The sequence below is a fragment of the Camelina sativa genome, chromosome 10, assembly GCF_000633955.1.
Source record: "Camelina sativa cultivar DH55 chromosome 10, Cs, whole genome shotgun sequence".
In the NCBI taxonomy this organism is placed as follows: Eukaryota; Viridiplantae; Streptophyta; class Magnoliopsida; order Brassicales; family Brassicaceae; genus Camelina; species Camelina sativa.
The window spans coordinates 5,439,446-5,456,829 of NC_025694.1; the positions used below are offsets into that span (position 1 = coordinate 5,439,446).

The following is a 17,384-nucleotide window of genomic DNA, read 5'->3' on the forward strand; positions in this document are numbered from 1 at the left end:
ACTAGCCATCATCCTTATAATTTTTTTTTTTGAATATTGTCATATAATTTTGAATCAATCAATTAATTACATCTTTAAAAGAAAAATTGGGCTCAGATTTTTATCACTGTTTCAACTTCCAATCAATACAACAAACATTATATCATCTTTGATTATATATAGCCATAAGTTAAATGCTTCGTATGTTCTCATCAACCACATATCTCACACCTCTTAAAAATCTGATAAACTAGTCACTTAGTCAGACGACTCACACCCAAACAAATCTAGAATTTCCAAAAGAACATATTGGATTTTACATTTTCAAATGGTTCTTTTTTTTCCAATCATCTTCGAATAGTAAATATACCGAGTGACTTGCTGCAAATTATGTTGGTAAATACAGAAAATGCATTGAGTGGAGATTGGACCGTTAAATAAAAACAAAACCAAAAAAAGCAGAGCACTGTGGTCTGTCTGTAGTACTCTTTGCACTGGAACCGATTTAGTTTTTTTCTTTTCTTTTTTAATATAGTACTAATTATTTTCGTTTTATTTTTATTTTTATTTTTGTTTCATCAAAAACCAAAAATGAGGAGAGAGAGAGAGAGAGCAAAACATGCTTTTGCTTAATTCACGGAATCGAGACGTTTCAATAAACCCAATTGTATATTTCTGAGCTGGAATCCGAACTCTTGTCTGATATAGAAAAGCACACAACGTATACCTTCCAGTGACCTCTCTCTATCTCACTAAATCTCTCTCTTTGCGTCACTCCACTTAAAGTAGTCGGTGCTCTCTTTTCTAACTCTTTTCTTTAGAGAGAATCGTGTGAGACGTTACACACTTCTGGGTTTTATTTTGAGTAGAACAAAACACTTGAGAGTGAAGTTGAAAGCTTCAGCCTTCAGATATTGAAATGGATAAAAGAGTGAAGCTAATCTTCTGGATTTGTGTCTCCATTCTTGCCTTTTTGGGTATCTTCCATTTTTACCTTTTGATTCTCTCTTCTGTGTTGCACTAATTACTTAGATTTGTCTTCTTAATGTTAAAGTTTGGTGCTTTACTTTGCTAATCTCTGTTTCAGTGTAGTTCTTGTCTTAAAGTCTCGAATCTGTTAGCTTTGGACCACTTTTAGGTGTTCTTGAGAATCAAGAACTGCCATTTAGAGATTTGTTTTGTGGGTTTGTAAGAAAATTTCAATGTCTTTTATGAAATTTTGTTGCAGATTTTGGTATGGCGAGCAAGATTGGGATATGTTATGGAAGAAATGCTGATAATCTCCCGAGTCCAAACAGAGTATCTGAGCTAATCCAACATCTCAACATCAAATTTGTTAGAATCTACGACGCCAACATTGATGTTCTCAAAGCTTTTGCAAACACTGGCATCGAGCTTATGATTGGTGTCCCTAACGCTGACCTACTTGCATTTGCTCAGTTTCAATCCAATGTAGATACTTGGCTTAGCAACAACATCCTTCCTTACTATCCATATACCAAAATCACTTCGATTTCAGTCGGTCTTGAAGTAACCGAAGCACCAGACAATGCTACCGGTCTAGTCTTGCCTGCGATGCGTAACATTCACACCGCTCTTAAGAAGTCTGGTTTGGACAAAAAGATCAAGATCTCGAGCTCGTTTTCCCTTGCTATCTTGTCACGCTCGTTCCCTCCTTCGTCTGCTTCTTTCAGCAAGAAACACTCAGCTTTCTTGAAACCAATGCTTGAGTTCTTGGTTGAGAATGAGTCTCCGTTTATGATTGACTTGTATCCGTATTATGCTTATAGAGACTCAACTGAAAAGATTCCGTTGGAGTACGCTCTATTCGAGTCGTCTTCTCAGGTTGTTGATTCCGCCACTGGTTTGCTTTACTCCAACATGTTTGATGCTCAGCTTGACGCTATCTATTTCGCCTTGACTGCTATGAACTTTAAGACTGTTAAGGTTATGGTCACTGAGTCGGGTTGGCCGAGTAAAGGCTCGCCTAAAGAAACTGCTGCAACTCCTGACAACGCTCTGGCTTACAATACCAATCTCATCCGCCATGTCATTGGTGATCCAGGTAACCTATTTATGAAACCAAAGTTGTGACCTTCAGAAACATTTTATAAACTGATTTGTTTTCTTTGGTTAGGTACTCCTGCAAAGCCTGGGGAAGAGATTGATGTGTACTTATTCTCCTTGTTTAATGAGAACCGGAAGCCAGGGATAGAATCTGAGAGGAACTGGGGAATGTTCTATGCAAACGGAACAAATGTTTACGCGTTAGACTTCACTGGGGAAAGCACTACGCCTGTTTCTCCAACAAATGTTACCACGGGTACGAGTCCAAGTCCAAGTTCCAGTCCAATTAGCAATGGTAACTCGACAGTGATCATTGGAGGAGGAGGAGGAGGAGTAGTAGGAGGAGGAGGAACCAAGAAGTGGTGTATTGCTTCTTCACAGGCTTCAGTGACAGAACTGCAGACAGCATTGGACTGGGCTTGCGGTCCTGGGAATGTTGATTGTTCAGCTGTGCAACCAGACCAACCTTGCTTTGAACCAGACACTGTTCTCTCACACGCATCGTATGCCTTCAATACTTATTACCAGCAGAGTGGAGCAAGCAGCATAGATTGCAGCTTTAATGGAGCCAGCGTTGAAGTCGACAAGGACCCAAGTAAGTGTTTGCATACATACACTTTCAAAACAGAGTAAATGTGAAGCAAAGTAGTCTTACTTGAGCTCTCAAAATTGCAGGTTATGGTAACTGTTTGTACATGATTGCTCCGGCTACCACCGGGTGAGAGTTCTCTCTTGGTTTACTCAATCTTGCGACTATGCAACCACACAAACGAATCTTATTTGCTGATGTTGTTGTTACTTTTGCAGATTTAACAGAACAATGGCGGGTAATATCACAGGAAATATAACTGCCATTGATTCGCCCTTGGCTTCGCCTTCTTCAACAAATGAAGCATTCAGACAGATGGTGATCTCCGTTGCAGTCTCTGTTTTGTTGCCGTGTTTTGTAGTTTGTTTGAGTATTTGGTGACAGGTGTGTACATGAATGCACTGTTGCCTTTCTTTTGTCTGAAGTTTTGAGTAGACTAAACTAGAATTTAGCCCAACTGTTGTTGAACTGGTAATTTCTTCCACCGCTTAACCGAAATGTCGAGATTGGTGATGTATCTGTGTGGTTCAAATTAAGTCGAATCACAGACTAAAAAATTTGAACCGGGTCACATTATATGAGCTGATCGAAAACAGATGGGTAAAGACCACTTCACAAAGTCAAATTTTATACCAAACGATACTTATTTCATTACTCAAATCGAAAACCAGAGATACGCAATATGAAATACAGTACAAGGAAGAGAGGAAACATCAAAGCCAATCATAGGAGGGAGGGAATCAAAAGTTCAAAAACCATAACAAATATGATTGCTTTTTTGTTCTTCTAAGAGTATAAATTTGTTTGATGCACAACAACAACAATCAAATCACAGAATACATGGCAGAAGAGAGTGTCTTCTGTAGTGATGAAGAACCTTAAAATTGATGATATATTGGTTTAAAGCAAATTTGGTGTGAACTTAGAGACCAGACTCAATAAGGTAATCACCAAGCCTCTCCACGACCAAGTTGCATTGGCCTCCAGTCATGGGTTCATCATAGATACCAAAGACAAGAGCTTGAGTAGTCTTCTTGATAGTGACTCCACCAGGTCCCTGCAAGAAGTAAGCATCAACATTTTAAACTTGCTGATCACAAAAAAAAAAAAAGGAAAAAAGACTGATCCTTTGATTCAATTTTGTCTCAATCAAGTTCAAACGTTACCTTTTTGCCTCGGATGACGGCTCCGGCCTCACCTTGGACAACCATGTACTTCTCACCGCCAAGAAATAGCCCGGTTGGAGCAAGATGTCCGGCTTCTTCAAAGTCTTTGTTGATTCCTTCTATCTCAGCAGGCTTCAACTAAATATCATGAAACAAGAACCACACAAAGAACAAGGCAATTTAGCTTCAACCTATTGAGCGAGCCAATGATACTACCAACACACCAGATCATTTTACATACAATACTGATCAAAAGCAAATCATCCAACACACTTATAAACCCGATTTGACTAACCACGAGAATCTAAGAAACAAACGAGATACATAATCAGATTTTTCAAAGAGAGCAAGTCACAGGGGTAACGAATCAAAACCAGATCCAATTTTCTTCAGATCGGATCACAATAAAATGAGAAGATGGAATCAGATCGATGACCTAAATTGAAGGATCGGGAGAAAGAGATGATGAACCGAACCTGAGGGAAACTAGCGCTCTGAGCCCAGACACTGCCGTCTTGGCCGAAGATGGCGGCGTGGGTGAGGTGGTTACCTTCGACATCGCACATGAGATGGTCATCGACGTATGATTGCCACGACATCTTTATTATTCACCGGCGAGATGAGATGAGCTTCTTCTTCTTTTCTCTACTTCTTCTTCTTCTTCTCTTTGCGAGCTTTTGGTTCGTGTGGACTCTTTGAAGAAACCTTTGAGCTCTTAAATTAAATAAATGACACGATTTAAGGAGCATCCAATAATAAAAAAAATCTAGTCAACATAAAAAAGAAAAATATTATTTAACTTATTTACTTAATACAATTTTATAAATAAATACTACTAGTAAATAAATAAATAAAAAGAAATAACGATTCTTTTTTTAATTATATACTTCCGTTTCAATTTTTTTTTCTTCTTCTCTCCTTTTTTTTTTTTTTTTATTGTGACTGCGTTGCAAAGAAAATTATGGAAAATGATGTAAAACCTCGCATGTCAATTACATATTAGTTCGATTCTTTATAATAAAAACTTGTGCTAAATTTAAATTAGTCTGATACGTTTTTACCAGTTAAAATCTATGCCATTTGCATATTGACATAAACATTACCACAGTGAGTTTATTACATAAACAAAACAATAGTAGAGATTTTATTTAATTCCGAAAAAATCTAGAGTATAGAAATCGAAGTATGGCACATCATTGTTTTAACAGGGTGGATATGCTCTTGCATTGTGTGCCACACACACCCAAAAAAAATATATATATATATATATATATATATTCCATTATTTCGGTCCACCCTTTATAATGTTCTCCTTTCCAAATGTCACTGTCAATAAAATGTTTCTTGATTAGTACCCAATAAAACACTACTATATATATATACTAATAGATGTTTATCAAACCTTTCTATTTTCCCCTGTTATTGAAGAAAACAGAGAAACAATCACTTAATTTTATATTCTTTAAGAGAATTTTGCGCATCGTATTGATTCAAAAATGAACAATGAGAGGCGATATATAAAAAAAATTTCATTACATCTTTGATAATAAAGTAAGGGGAAATAAAAGTTGAGATTCGATATCTCGATGAGCTGTTAGAAGTTAGAACCATAATAAAAGACAGATGGGATGGGAATGATTTTCCGACAAAATTTTTAATTATCATTTATCATTAGTATTATTTTCCTATTAAAAAAGATTTATTAGTTTAAAGTTGATTGATGAATGAGTTCTGCCTGTTATATACCACTTTTTTTCTTCTTCTTTTGTCAAGTTTTTTCTTTTTATTTCTTAGGATTACACATATGTGTTACGTGCATGTGTAAAATGTTGAGAGTGATTTCTATATTGTGAGAGTAATGATTCTGCATACAATTTTCTATAGATTATGAGTGAATTTTTTTTTTCAGAATTCTAGCTCAGCTTGAATCGTCTATTATATAATCTTGGGTACAATGAAACAAACACTAGATAATTAGATTGCCAATATGTATTAAACAAAAGTTGCAATTGTCAAAAAAAAAAACCAACCAAAAAGAAAACAAGGAAAAATGGGAGAAAAGGCCTTTTAGGCTTTAAGTTTTCTTAACATTTTGCTATGGGTAGAAGAAGAAACCAGGAAGGTCCATTCACCCAAACTTATATATTAAATAAGTAGAAAAAAAAAACAAAAAGAGATGCAAATCACTCAAAAAGAGAAACAATGGCCGTATCAAAAAATGTAGAAGAGTTGGAAAAACATTGTAAAAGCAAATGACAAGATTCTAAAGACCCTGTTCGAGGAGGTAATCACCCAACCTCTCGACGACCATGTTGCACTGTCCTGGTGTCACTGGCTCTTCGTAGATCCCAAACACACACGACTGTCCTGTTTTCTTTATCGTTATTCCTCCCGCTCCCTACATCCAATCAAAACCAAATAACATAGTCATAACGATGTATTATTTGCTAGAAATGATCCCGCCCCTTATGAATCATACAAATATGCAACATATCACATTTGATTGTGAAGTTTTTCTACCTTCTTGCCACGGATTACAGCATTGGGCTCGCCTTGGATCACCATGTACTTTGCTCCTGCTAGGAATAACCCTGTGGGTGCCAAGTGACCCGGTTCATCGAAATCTTTCATTATATCACTGAACTCTTGTCCCTTGAACTATCAAAGACCAAACCATAGGTACCATATGAGACAACATTCATTACTTGTTAATAACATACACAATATTATGAAAATTATGAAACTGGAATATACATAAGGATAACGAAGACATGCAAGATTAATTTGGTATCAAAAGAAAAAAATGGATCCCCCATCCGTTCATTGTTTTATACCAAAACTTTATCAGATCCACAATAACATTTTGAAATGGAATACCTGAGGGAAGTTGGCACTCTGAGCCCAAACGCTACCATCATGACCAACGATAGCAGCAGCGGTAAGGTGATGTCCCTGACCATCACCCACATCGCACATCAAATGCTCATCAACGTAAGTTTGCCACGACATCTTTCTTCTTCGTCTTAATTAATTTCGTTGTTATGATCTCTCTGCGTTATTATGTGCATCGTGGTGACTTCTTCCCTCAGATAAATAGGAGGGGAGGTAAGAAGAATGGTTTTTTAAAACTGTTGGATCACAAAGACGAATTCTTAGCCTTACGTAATATCTCAAAATTAATGATCCATTGCAATTAATGACGCTTACATCTCGCCTTCGTTATAGCTCAATCATTTATTTCCCTAATTGCCACGTCTACTTACTTCCTTTTCTTATTTTCCCCTATTTATAACGATCACCAACGGATTTTTCAGGTAAGGAATTATTATTACTCGTATTCAATAACAATTTTTTTTTTTTTTAATATTCAAACTTGTTACGACCAAACCTCTCACAAATCTCATCTGATTTATTTCATAGTGGTACAATAATATGATTATAGTGTTTAGCATTCTTCTGTTGAAGTGTTTTGTGAAAGAGATTGATTATGCGTAAAAACGGCACCAAGCATCTGAATACAACATTGTGTTTGTTTGTACTAAAACCTCCGAAGAATCTTCCTACAAAGTCATATATTCAAAAACTGTACTGCTCGAAAAAACAAGAAAAGCTACCCTGGGACTTGTTAGTGGCCTTGTTTTGAGAAAAGATTTGGGATACTGAAAACAAAGAAACGAGGTGAAGATTTCTGTTTCAGTCGGTGAGACGATATGATCGACCTCTGAATGCTGTGTTCGAGCTCTCTGGTGGGGCACGCGCACTTGAATAAGCTCCTCCACCTCCTACTGATCCTCCAGCTCCGGCTCCTGATGCTCCTACGCCACCTGCTTGTCGAACACTTGCTACTGGAGCTCCAATTCTCCATCTTGCTACAATTTTGTTACTGTTGAGAATGTCAAGGAATAACAGCAAAGCAACTATAGAGAAGATCACTGGATACAATAGAGAATTCGAATCAAGGATACACCCATCTTGGGGTTTTCAGGTAGTTTTTTCCAGTGGCAAGAGGGTGCAGGACTGTTAGGAAGTAGTATAGATGTCCGGCTATGATGCCGAGAAGATCAGGCATGATCGGAGAGCCGAAGATAACATCTAGTGCTAGCATTGCCCATGGGAGGTAGAAAGCCTGACAGAGAAATTACAACTTTCACCATTAACATTATATACTATAGAAAGAGTGGGTTGGATGAGCTGCCCAAATAAACACTTGTAATACCTTGAGAGTGACAAGACCATATAGGCTGATGTTGGCATTTGGAAATTCTCGGCTCCAGAGATATAGAAGCATGAACACAAGCGAAACTCCAAGGAACGGTGTCCAGAAAAATGGTATTAATGATAAAACCTGAAATTAACACACACAGATTCACAAGTATATGAATAACATCTCCCAAAAGCTTGACTCGCTTTGAAAAAAGTTCAACCTCAGATTAAATTCTTTAAGAACTTTTGATTATCTGAGCTTCGGGAAATCTTATAGTTATGTACGTGCTATTATCTACGCTGTGGCATACCATATACATATACTAACACTGTGGTAGGTTCTTCAAGAACACAGAACAATGATCGGTGGTAGGAGAAGAGATACAGGGAGAGCATAACATACCACCAGAGTCAAGGATCCAAAGATCATCATCCACAAAAAGTCAGCTGTCCGCCTTTCAAATGGCCCTTTCTCAAGTTGAACTCCATATCTTGCTCTGCACAATCATTCCAGAGAGTATGTTACAATACAAAAAGCAGAAATGTAGCTTTCTGCATATATAGGGAAACAATAACACTCACATCATCAAAAGACGTATACCGAAATTGATAGAGAAACCACCAAGGAAAAAGAAGTTTGTTATCAGCCTCCAGATCTGCAAAACACCAAAACATATCAAAATTGCACAATGAATTAGAAAGTGTTAGGGATGGACACAGTTTTGTGAGTGAGGAAAATCATGAAAAGAACATTCTTTTACCTGGAACTGCTTAATAACAAGTTCAGGAATCAAAGCAATGAACACCGGAGCAACTAAACCGAGCTGATTAGCAACGGTAGTGAAAAGGCACAAGGTTCCATAAGCTTTGGTTATCGGTGGAAGTGAGTTATAGTATCTGAAATCAATATATACCCACCAACAAAACAAGCACTATTGAGAAACAATTTGACAGATGTTGTGAAACTTAAATTACATTACATATCCCATCCTTCTATAAACTTGTCAGTTGTAATCAAGAAGACATGAAATGTAATCAACATTCAAGAATCAGCTAAGAAAGCATATAGCTTTGTCTCAAGAAAAAGAAAGACTCAAATTTTTTTTGACAATTTCATCAAAAAAAAAGCTACGGATTTGTGATACCATCGGAGTCTTAGCTTCAAGACCCTATACGAAGCTAAAGTAAATCATAATCCTCGGCAAGAACTACCCACTAATCAATAAGCTAAGAATCTCCCGATCAACATCGAATCGAAGCGAAGTATTAAAAAGAACAAAGCAAAGCGAGAGAGAGACGGAGACGGAGGAGGGGACTCACTCGCCAGGAGAAGACATGTTCGTTCGATTTCGAAGATCCGAGGTTATCTCAGTACGATTCCAGAGAGCTTTTATGGATTTGAGTTTTGAGCTTTTCTTCTAAACGGAAGCTAGAACGTTCCGGTGAGGTCTTAACTAATCATGTGATTTTAATTCATTCGCTTGTTAGGCAGTTCGCGTAATTTATCCAATGATATCAAGCCACGTCGTCTTTTAATGACCAAATTGATAACGTGGCACATTCTGATTCGCTTTGTGAGCTTTTATTTATTTATTTCAGTTTTTTTTTTCACGTTTTTAGTTAAGTTTTGTGTATATACATTACATTTGTAATCGTGTTTTGGTAATGTTTGGGACCGACCATACCATTTGTTACTAATTTATCCATATTGTTGGATCAAGAAACAACAACTAAATTGATTTGGTTAGAAAACGAGATTTGGACAGACTTTCGGTATAAATCGGTAAAAATTATAAAAATATGCGAACTAGATTTTTGTATTTGAATAAGTTTGATTTGCGTTGCATGAACTATGAACTGTGTCTTCTCCTTCGAGGGATAAGCTCAATATATACATCCAAAGAATATCACGTAACAACTCTTGAATTTTCTCCTCTGATCTCGTCCTATTTCTCCGAGATCTCCTCTACTGCGAACTCCCCATCTTCGCTTAAATCAGAATCTTCCTCAACGGTCCTGTGTTTATCGGGCCTTTCGCGGGCCGATCTCGTAATCCCCGTTAATTGCTGATTAATGGGCTTTTGTTCTCTGGCCCATGGTGAAACCCAATACCAACACATGCATAATTTAAATTTGATAAATTAGAGAGATGTGATATTTTTCTTGGGATGTTGAATTGGGCCAAACAGGCTTTCCTTGGACCCATTGATTGATAGCAGGCTCGAATTTGTGACAAACAATTAGAGATTTTTTGACTTATCAATAAAATGCTTTATCTATTTTATTTTATTTCGTTCAAAAAAAAAACGATTTTATTTTATTTTTTCCTTTCTACAAGTTTCCCATTCTACCAATAATTTTTGGTTCTATTTACCAAATAAGAATAATGTGAGAGAATAGGAACCCTAACAAATTAACAAGAAACAAGACAATAAAGAGGGAATCTAATCTCAAGGAAGATCAAAATTGGAGAAACATAAGCCTTATGTCGTGAGCATGATCTTCGTGAGTATGGTCGGAGAACCAAAGATCCTAGTTTAATTATTTAATTTCAGTAATAATGATAACTAATAATAATAATAATGTGTTTAGTTTTTTCACACCAAAAAAAAAGTAATGTGTTTAGTTTTTAAGGTAATTTAAACATGAGAGAATCAAAGATTTATTAACCTGGATTAGGTAGAGCAGGGTCCATGTGCATGTGACGGGTCCCAACCAGATAATCTTGACCCGATTCGATCTCACTCCTTTGTCTCCCTGACTCATCCTCACGTCATCCCAGACGTTAGTTAATCTATATGTTACTTTGGATGCGTGGAACTAGAAGATAGTAATAATCATGTATTCATTACCAAAATAATAATAATAATAATAATAATAATAATAATAATAATAATAATATTATTATTATTATATTTTTCTTACTACAAAATGATACTAAGCAGTATTCTGGTGTATTATTGTTTTATAAATTTATTAATATAAACTAATATATTTTAGTATCAAAATTTTTTAAAGTAAATAAAAATCAACACCGAATTACTGATGAATTTCATAAATGATTTGTGGTGTTCCTTTGATAAAATTAGACAAATTCTTTCATAATCTTTTTTTTTATTATTGTTACATTGATACCGTTGTATTATATCATCATTCAAATTCAAACTGATATAATATAATATTGTTAAAATAAAATGATGAGACAATATCTGAATTATGATCAAGTTGATATGCATTTGTTTGGCATCATATTGCGTAGAGATATGCAGGTATGCCACTTGGTGCCTTTTGGACCTATATGCAGGAAAACATCAGTTTGATTATAGAGTAGTGTTAAGTGTTTAGTTGGTTAAATATAGTTGAGAAACAATGTGACATAGCTAATAAAAAAAATGTAACATTGTAGATCATGTGAGTTGTTAGATACGTTACAAGATTTTAATTTCATAATCTTATATAACTTGTTAAATATTAGTAGTTCGTTGTAATGTTCCCTAGGTAGAGCTTTTATTTTAAGTGGGTTTCATGCATAGTCACACGATAATACAATTCTTGGACGGCTAATAACCGCTTCTAAATTAGAAACGGTATGAAACGCTTTTTTTATGAATGATTTTAAACACAGGTCATCGCAACATTTCAAACGCGTTTGCGTCCCCAAAAGAACCTAATCAAAAGTCTCTACAAAGCTTACATTTTCTTTTACAATATCACTAAGAAAATGAATAGATTAGAGGGTCCCTATAGATTGAATGTGTGTGGAAAAGAAAATAAAAGGGGGTCTTGGTCCTTTTGAATTGTTTGACCTATCGATGGAGACATTACAATGGAACTTGCGAATGGCAAGAGAGGAACATGCAATTTCATTACATTGTGATAGGTAAAATCCCGGAAAAGGGGGGTGAGGAGAGAAAACGACATTTTTGCAACCAAAAGAAAAAAAGCGATAGAAAGATGCATTTGGAAAAGCGAACAAATTAAAATCATTTATGAACAAGGAAAAAAAGAGACTGAGCTTGTTGAATGGCCAAAATGCAAAATGTATAATAATGGTGGACCTATCCATGTTTCAGTAATTCGCATGTTTATTTGTCGGGAAAGTTGTTTTCTTCTTTTATCCCATTGTTTTTGTTATCTAGATGAGAATACCTGAATATGCGTGTGTATTAACACTCTCGATGTAATTAAAACAATGCACATATATCTACCTAAAAACTCACAATTTATAAGTATGAGATTTAGTATTTTACGTAGAAAAGAGTGATAAGGTTTATTAGTTTGATACATCCCAACCAAAAAGATAAAACATAGAAAACCGTAGTTCAAAAAGTGATAGCATACCGTATGAATGTGTTAATGTAATGTCAAACAATATGTTTTATGTGATATGAATAACTCTGGATGCATATGACCGATACCGAACATGGTTTTACAAATCCGTGGGTCGAGGGAATCCGACCAGACTCCATAGTCCATATCAAAATTGATTCTGAATAGAAGGGACCTAGTGCCTACTGCCTGATAGGTTGGCCCTAGCGCATATAGCAAGTAAATTGATTGTTCGAGGTTTTGTTTTCACTTAATCTTTTTATTGGCAGCCATAAAGGCATTGAAAAATTCACCAGGAAGAAGAAAAAAGAAGAAAAACTAGCAGCAACTTGGGGAAATTCTTATTAATATCAATGTATTTGCCAAATGCGAACTATATGTATAGCAAGAAGAGAAACTTGATACGTCCTATCACAGACAGTTAAAAATAGAGAGACATATCTATTTCAATATCTTTGCACGTGATCGCGATGTTTCTAGTACTAACATATATCCAAGTTAGAGCAGAAAAAATATCCAAAACAAATATTTTATTTTGGACCGCAATGAAATGATTTTCAGTGAACCATTCCCAATTTATCAATTAGGGTGCTCAATTTTTGCAATAATCCATTCAATTGATAGTCTCTTCATTCTTCTTTTTTTTTTTACTTTACCAAAAGGCTTCTATTGTCCTATAACTTAGGAACATTAAGAGCAGTGAGTGCATCTCATCATCTACAAAATGGGAATGCAATATATATGCATGTACACTTTATAAGATATTAAGATGGTACATAAATTATGAGCAAACAACAAAATAGATGTAAAGTTTAATACGAAATTCGAATGACCAGAATTTTACTTGGAACATGTATTATAATAAGATAGCTGTTTGAGAAATTGCATAAAATGTAAACTTTTACTAAATAAATGTTAAAATGCTTGTCGTTAATTAATGGATATAGGATTTCATAGCATATTACTTGCATGTGGCCGTAATACCAAAAGAACAAAATCACGAATTTTTAATAACCATATCTCCATTATCGAACTCAATTAATGAAACTTACATTGGTCAAATACAAACATTAATCAACAAAACTATTAACTATTGAACTACCATTAGTTAGTTGGTTGATAAATATCTTCCTAGACTAATCATAACCTTTAGAATCGTCGAATGAATTTTGCAATATGTCAATATAGTGTTCATGTTTACTAAGCATTAACCAACATAGGCTAAGCATAATATATAGTTAACACAAATAACGAGTTTTTTTTTTCTTTTCGTTTTGGGTTAATGAAAGATGACTTTTCTTTAGTCCGCTAACCAATTCATTGCAACTCATTAAAAGAAGCTTCCTAGACAAGATCCTTAAACAAAAAGAAAGAGAAAAAGGTCTCTATTATAAAATAAAAGTCAACTATGTGTATATGAACTATACATGATTTCAATTTATATATGTACGTGAACTTGCATTGATTATAGTTAAACTGTTCCATTCAGCTATTGTACACCAAATCAATCATATGGTATGAATGAGTCTCTTGCATGCTATATATAATTGGAATGATTAGGGGAATAAATACTTCATCCTATTAACAATTTATACGGATTTGATCCATATAAAACAATTATACGGGTTGAATATAATAGTGTGACACAGGACAACAACAATTAACACTAACACAAATCAACATGCTATAAGTCTTGGTTAAATTTATTGGTTGGTATTTAACGAACTAAACACAGTAGTAATTTTAACAATAATAGTCACTGGATATAACTGATATAGTGAAATTTAACATAGTTGTACGTACACTACTACTACTAGTCTTAAAATGAAATGTTATGATCGAACAAAGGTTTAATAATAGCGTGACGAAATTCTACTTATTAGTTGAATGATGATGAACAAAAAGAATAAACTAGTAAACAATGAGATGCAAATGCGTATAAACTTGTAAACGATGATGAGTGTACACTCGATGCATATGTGTCTTCATGTGCACTTTCCCTATCTCTATAATCTACATGTTAATAAAATTTCAATCTAAACTCTTTTGCTTTTGCTTGGAGCGTAAGCCAACACATTTCATGGCCGGTCTCTCTTAATTTAATTCTCAAGCAGAGCAATTTTGCTAATGTATTTGTAATAGTTAATTAGTCGTATAAGATTGTTTATCATGATTTTTGTCTTCTCTATATACGAGGAGTTGTAACTCTAGTAACGATTTAACTGATTCTAATAAAATAATTAACTTTGTGACAAAAAAAAAAAAAAAATTTAGTGAAACGGCACCAACTGCTAGAAAAGTCTGAAAGCGCCGCCACGAAAGACAAGGAAGGATCTAGAGAGAAGCGCCGAACAAATCGGGACGGAAGACGACAAAAAAAAAGCTGCCAGCGAAATGCCACGTGGCTACTCCTTCTCTCCCGCCGACGATCCCTGACGCGGCGTTACACGGCGTTACGCGGCGACGGACTAGTTTATAAAATAAACTAATAAGTGGGCCAAAACTACCGTAAAGCCACTACCAAACGGATTTACAACTCAGTACAGCTGGATTTCGGACCTACTTAGAACCCAATCTCTTGCTCTGTTTCGTTTCTTCCATCCATATATTTTTTATATTGACGAATTGTTATATTGTGCCGCCGAATTTCCCGGTATTAAAAATAAAATAATCATAAAAATAGGACCAATCAGAAAAATAATAATCGAAAAACATAGTAAAATATAAATAAAATTTTATCGTTACGAGAGAACAACTGGGGGCCCCACTAACTCTCTCATGTTGCTGCTCCTACAAAAACAAGAGAACCATCAATGAAGACGACCGACGAGAAACAACGACGACCTCTGCTCTGCTCCTCATGAAACTCTTCCTTACTTTTTCTTCTTCTTCTTCTCTCTCAATTCATTAAAATCTCAAAATCTAAAGAAGAAGAACTAACCACTCAACTCTAAAAAAAGATATATATATGTAGTGATGGATCCATGTCCATTTGTACGGCTCACAATAGATTCCCTCGCGCTAAGACTACCGGAGACAGCTACGAACAAGCAAATCGGCGGCGAAGTACATCCTTCTTCTACTCCTTGTTACTGCAAGCTCCGGATCAAACACTTCCCTTCGCAAAAAGCGCTTCTCCCTCTCTCTTCCTTCTCCGACGCTTCTTCTCCCCCTGAATCCTCCACTTCGGCTCCGGGGTTTCACCTCGACGCCGAAGCCATCCGACGAGTCTCCGGCAAAAAGATCTCTCTACGAGTCTCCGTCTACGCAGGACGCACGGGACACACTTGCGGCGTCGCTTCCGGTAAGCTTTTAGGTAGAGTCGAGGTAGCGGTTGATCTCGCTGCGGCGCTGAGTAGAACCGTCGCGTTTCATAGCGGCTGGAAAAAGCTTGGCGGAGATGGAGGTGATAAACCGTCGGCTCGGTTACATCTATTGGTTCGTGCTGAACCGGATCCTCGGTTTGTTTTTCAATTCGGTGGTGAACCGGAATGTAGCCCTGTGGTTTACCAGATTCAAGATAATCTCAAACAGCCTGTCTTTAGCTGCAAATTCAGCTCCGACCGTAACGGACGATCTCGGTAATTAAAGAATCTCTAAACCACTTGTCTCATTTGATTTACAATTAGTGTGTTGATCGGTTCTGTTTTTTTGGTTTAGGTCACTACCATCAGGATTCACATACAGTAGCAGAGGATGGATCACAAGAACACTATCAGGTGATCAATGGGAGAAGAAACAAGCGAGAGAACGTAAAGGTTGGATGATAACGATCCATGATCTATCGGGATCACCTGTAGCTGCAGCTTCAATGATCACTCCTTTCGTGGCATCTCCAGGGTCAGACCGAGTCTCTAGGTCAAACCCTGGTGCGTGGCTAATCCTTAGACCTCACGGAACTTGTGTCAGTAGTTGGAAACCGTGGGGACGTCTTGAGGCTTGGCGTGAGAGAGGAGCTATTGATGGATTGGGTTACAAGTTCGAGCTCGTGAGGGATAATAGTACTAGCACCGGCATTCCCATTGCAGAAGGTAACAAATTTATATTATAAGCTATCATTAAATAGTACTATATAATGTGGGTCAAATACACATTACTAACCGACCAAATGATTTAGTATGCGGTAATGCGAATAATACATTTCAAGCTAACTGAAAAATACCAAAGATATCCTCAAGATGTCGGAAATATTACATGATATGCTAACACAAATAAAACACTTAAAACAGTCATTAGAATGAATCTGATTAATAGCTGAAAAAAATGGAAACAGGGACAATGAGCACAAAACAAGGAGGAAAGTTCAGTATTGATAGGAGAGTCTCAGGCCAAGGGGAGTCGCCGGCAATATCATCCCCCGTGAAAGGGTTCGTGATGGGTTCGAGCGTCGAAGGAGAAGGAAAAGTGAGCAAGCCGGTGGTCCACGTAGGAGCACAGCATGTGACTTGCATGGCCGACGCAGCTCTCTTCGTTGCTCTCTCCGCCGCTGTTGATCTTAGCGTTGATGCGTGTCAGCTATTCTCTCGTAAACTCCGTAAAGAGCTCTGTCACGACGACCAAAGCTCCCTCACGTGAAAATATTATTATAATCTCTCAGTCGAAGACCACGTACGTACATTTTGACTTAACAAAAGGCCGATCCGTGAACCATGATTTCGGTTTTTCATTTTTTTTTACGAGGATCAGTTTGATGTGAAAATTCGACAAAGCTGTACAGACAACAATGGATCTTTGTGTTGTGTGTAACTTTGTATCATATTTTATTTATTTTTTTTAATTTTTTAATTTCTTCCGTTTCTCTCCATATGTGTCTTGATTAGTGATTACTTTCATTATTTCATATCTTCATTATTTTCATTCTTTTAATACATTGTGGGTCATATGTACTCCATTTTACTTGCTTCTGAAATGCACGGATCTATATTGATTATAAATTTAAAATGATAATGCTTTTATATCTAAATCATAATAATTTCCTTAATCTAGGAGTAACTTATTTATCAGTTTTTCTCCATCCTTTTCTTATGAAACATTTCAACTTTAAGAAAATG

General features: G+C 36.2%; 5 protein-coding genes across 5 annotated transcripts; 2 read left to right on the top strand and 3 right to left on the bottom strand.

Moving 5' to 3' along the window:
• Positions 694 to 3,150, top strand: LOC104717260 (glucan endo-1,3-beta-glucosidase 12-like). Its single transcript, XM_010434802.2, has 5 exons — positions 694 to 956; positions 1,208 to 2,044; positions 2,117 to 2,641; positions 2,722 to 2,764; positions 2,854 to 3,150. Exons 1-5 carry the CDS (start codon positions 899 to 901, stop codon positions 3,014 to 3,016), a joined length of 1,626 nt encoding a protein of 541 aa, XP_010433104.1. The 5' UTR covers positions 694 to 898; the 3' UTR covers positions 3,017 to 3,150.
• LOC104717261 (profilin-2) lies at positions 3,337 to 4,559 on the bottom strand. The gene is made up of 3 exons (XM_010434803.2): positions 4,278 to 4,559; positions 3,802 to 3,939; positions 3,337 to 3,692 (listed from the first exon to the last, which is right to left on the bottom strand). The coding sequence occupies exons 1-3, from the start codon at positions 4,398 to 4,400 to the stop codon at positions 3,558 to 3,560; spliced, it is 396 nt and encodes a 131-aa protein (XP_010433105.1). The 5' UTR covers positions 4,401 to 4,559; the 3' UTR covers positions 3,337 to 3,557.
• On the bottom strand, positions 5,757 to 6,939 carry LOC104717262 (profilin-3). Its single transcript, XM_010434804.1, has 3 exons — positions 6,679 to 6,939; positions 6,322 to 6,459; positions 5,757 to 6,199 (listed from the first exon to the last, which is right to left on the bottom strand). The coding sequence occupies exons 1-3, from the start codon at positions 6,808 to 6,810 to the stop codon at positions 6,065 to 6,067; spliced, it is 405 nt and encodes a 134-aa protein (XP_010433106.1). The 5' UTR covers positions 6,811 to 6,939; the 3' UTR covers positions 5,757 to 6,064.
• On the bottom strand, positions 7,267 to 9,460 carry LOC104717263 (derlin-1-like). Its single transcript, XM_010434805.2, has 7 exons — positions 9,325 to 9,460; positions 8,766 to 8,901; positions 8,587 to 8,660; positions 8,408 to 8,501; positions 8,018 to 8,146; positions 7,767 to 7,927; positions 7,267 to 7,684 (listed from the first exon to the last, which is right to left on the bottom strand). The coding sequence occupies exons 1-7, from the start codon at positions 9,339 to 9,341 to the stop codon at positions 7,495 to 7,497; spliced, it is 801 nt and encodes a 266-aa protein (XP_010433107.1). The 5' UTR covers positions 9,342 to 9,460; the 3' UTR covers positions 7,267 to 7,494.
• On the top strand, positions 15,116 to 17,231 carry LOC104717264. The gene is made up of 3 exons (XM_010434806.2): positions 15,116 to 15,914; positions 15,994 to 16,364; positions 16,607 to 17,231. Exons 1-3 carry the CDS (start codon positions 15,310 to 15,312, stop codon positions 16,906 to 16,908), a joined length of 1,278 nt encoding a protein of 425 aa, XP_010433108.1. The 5' UTR covers positions 15,116 to 15,309; the 3' UTR covers positions 16,909 to 17,231.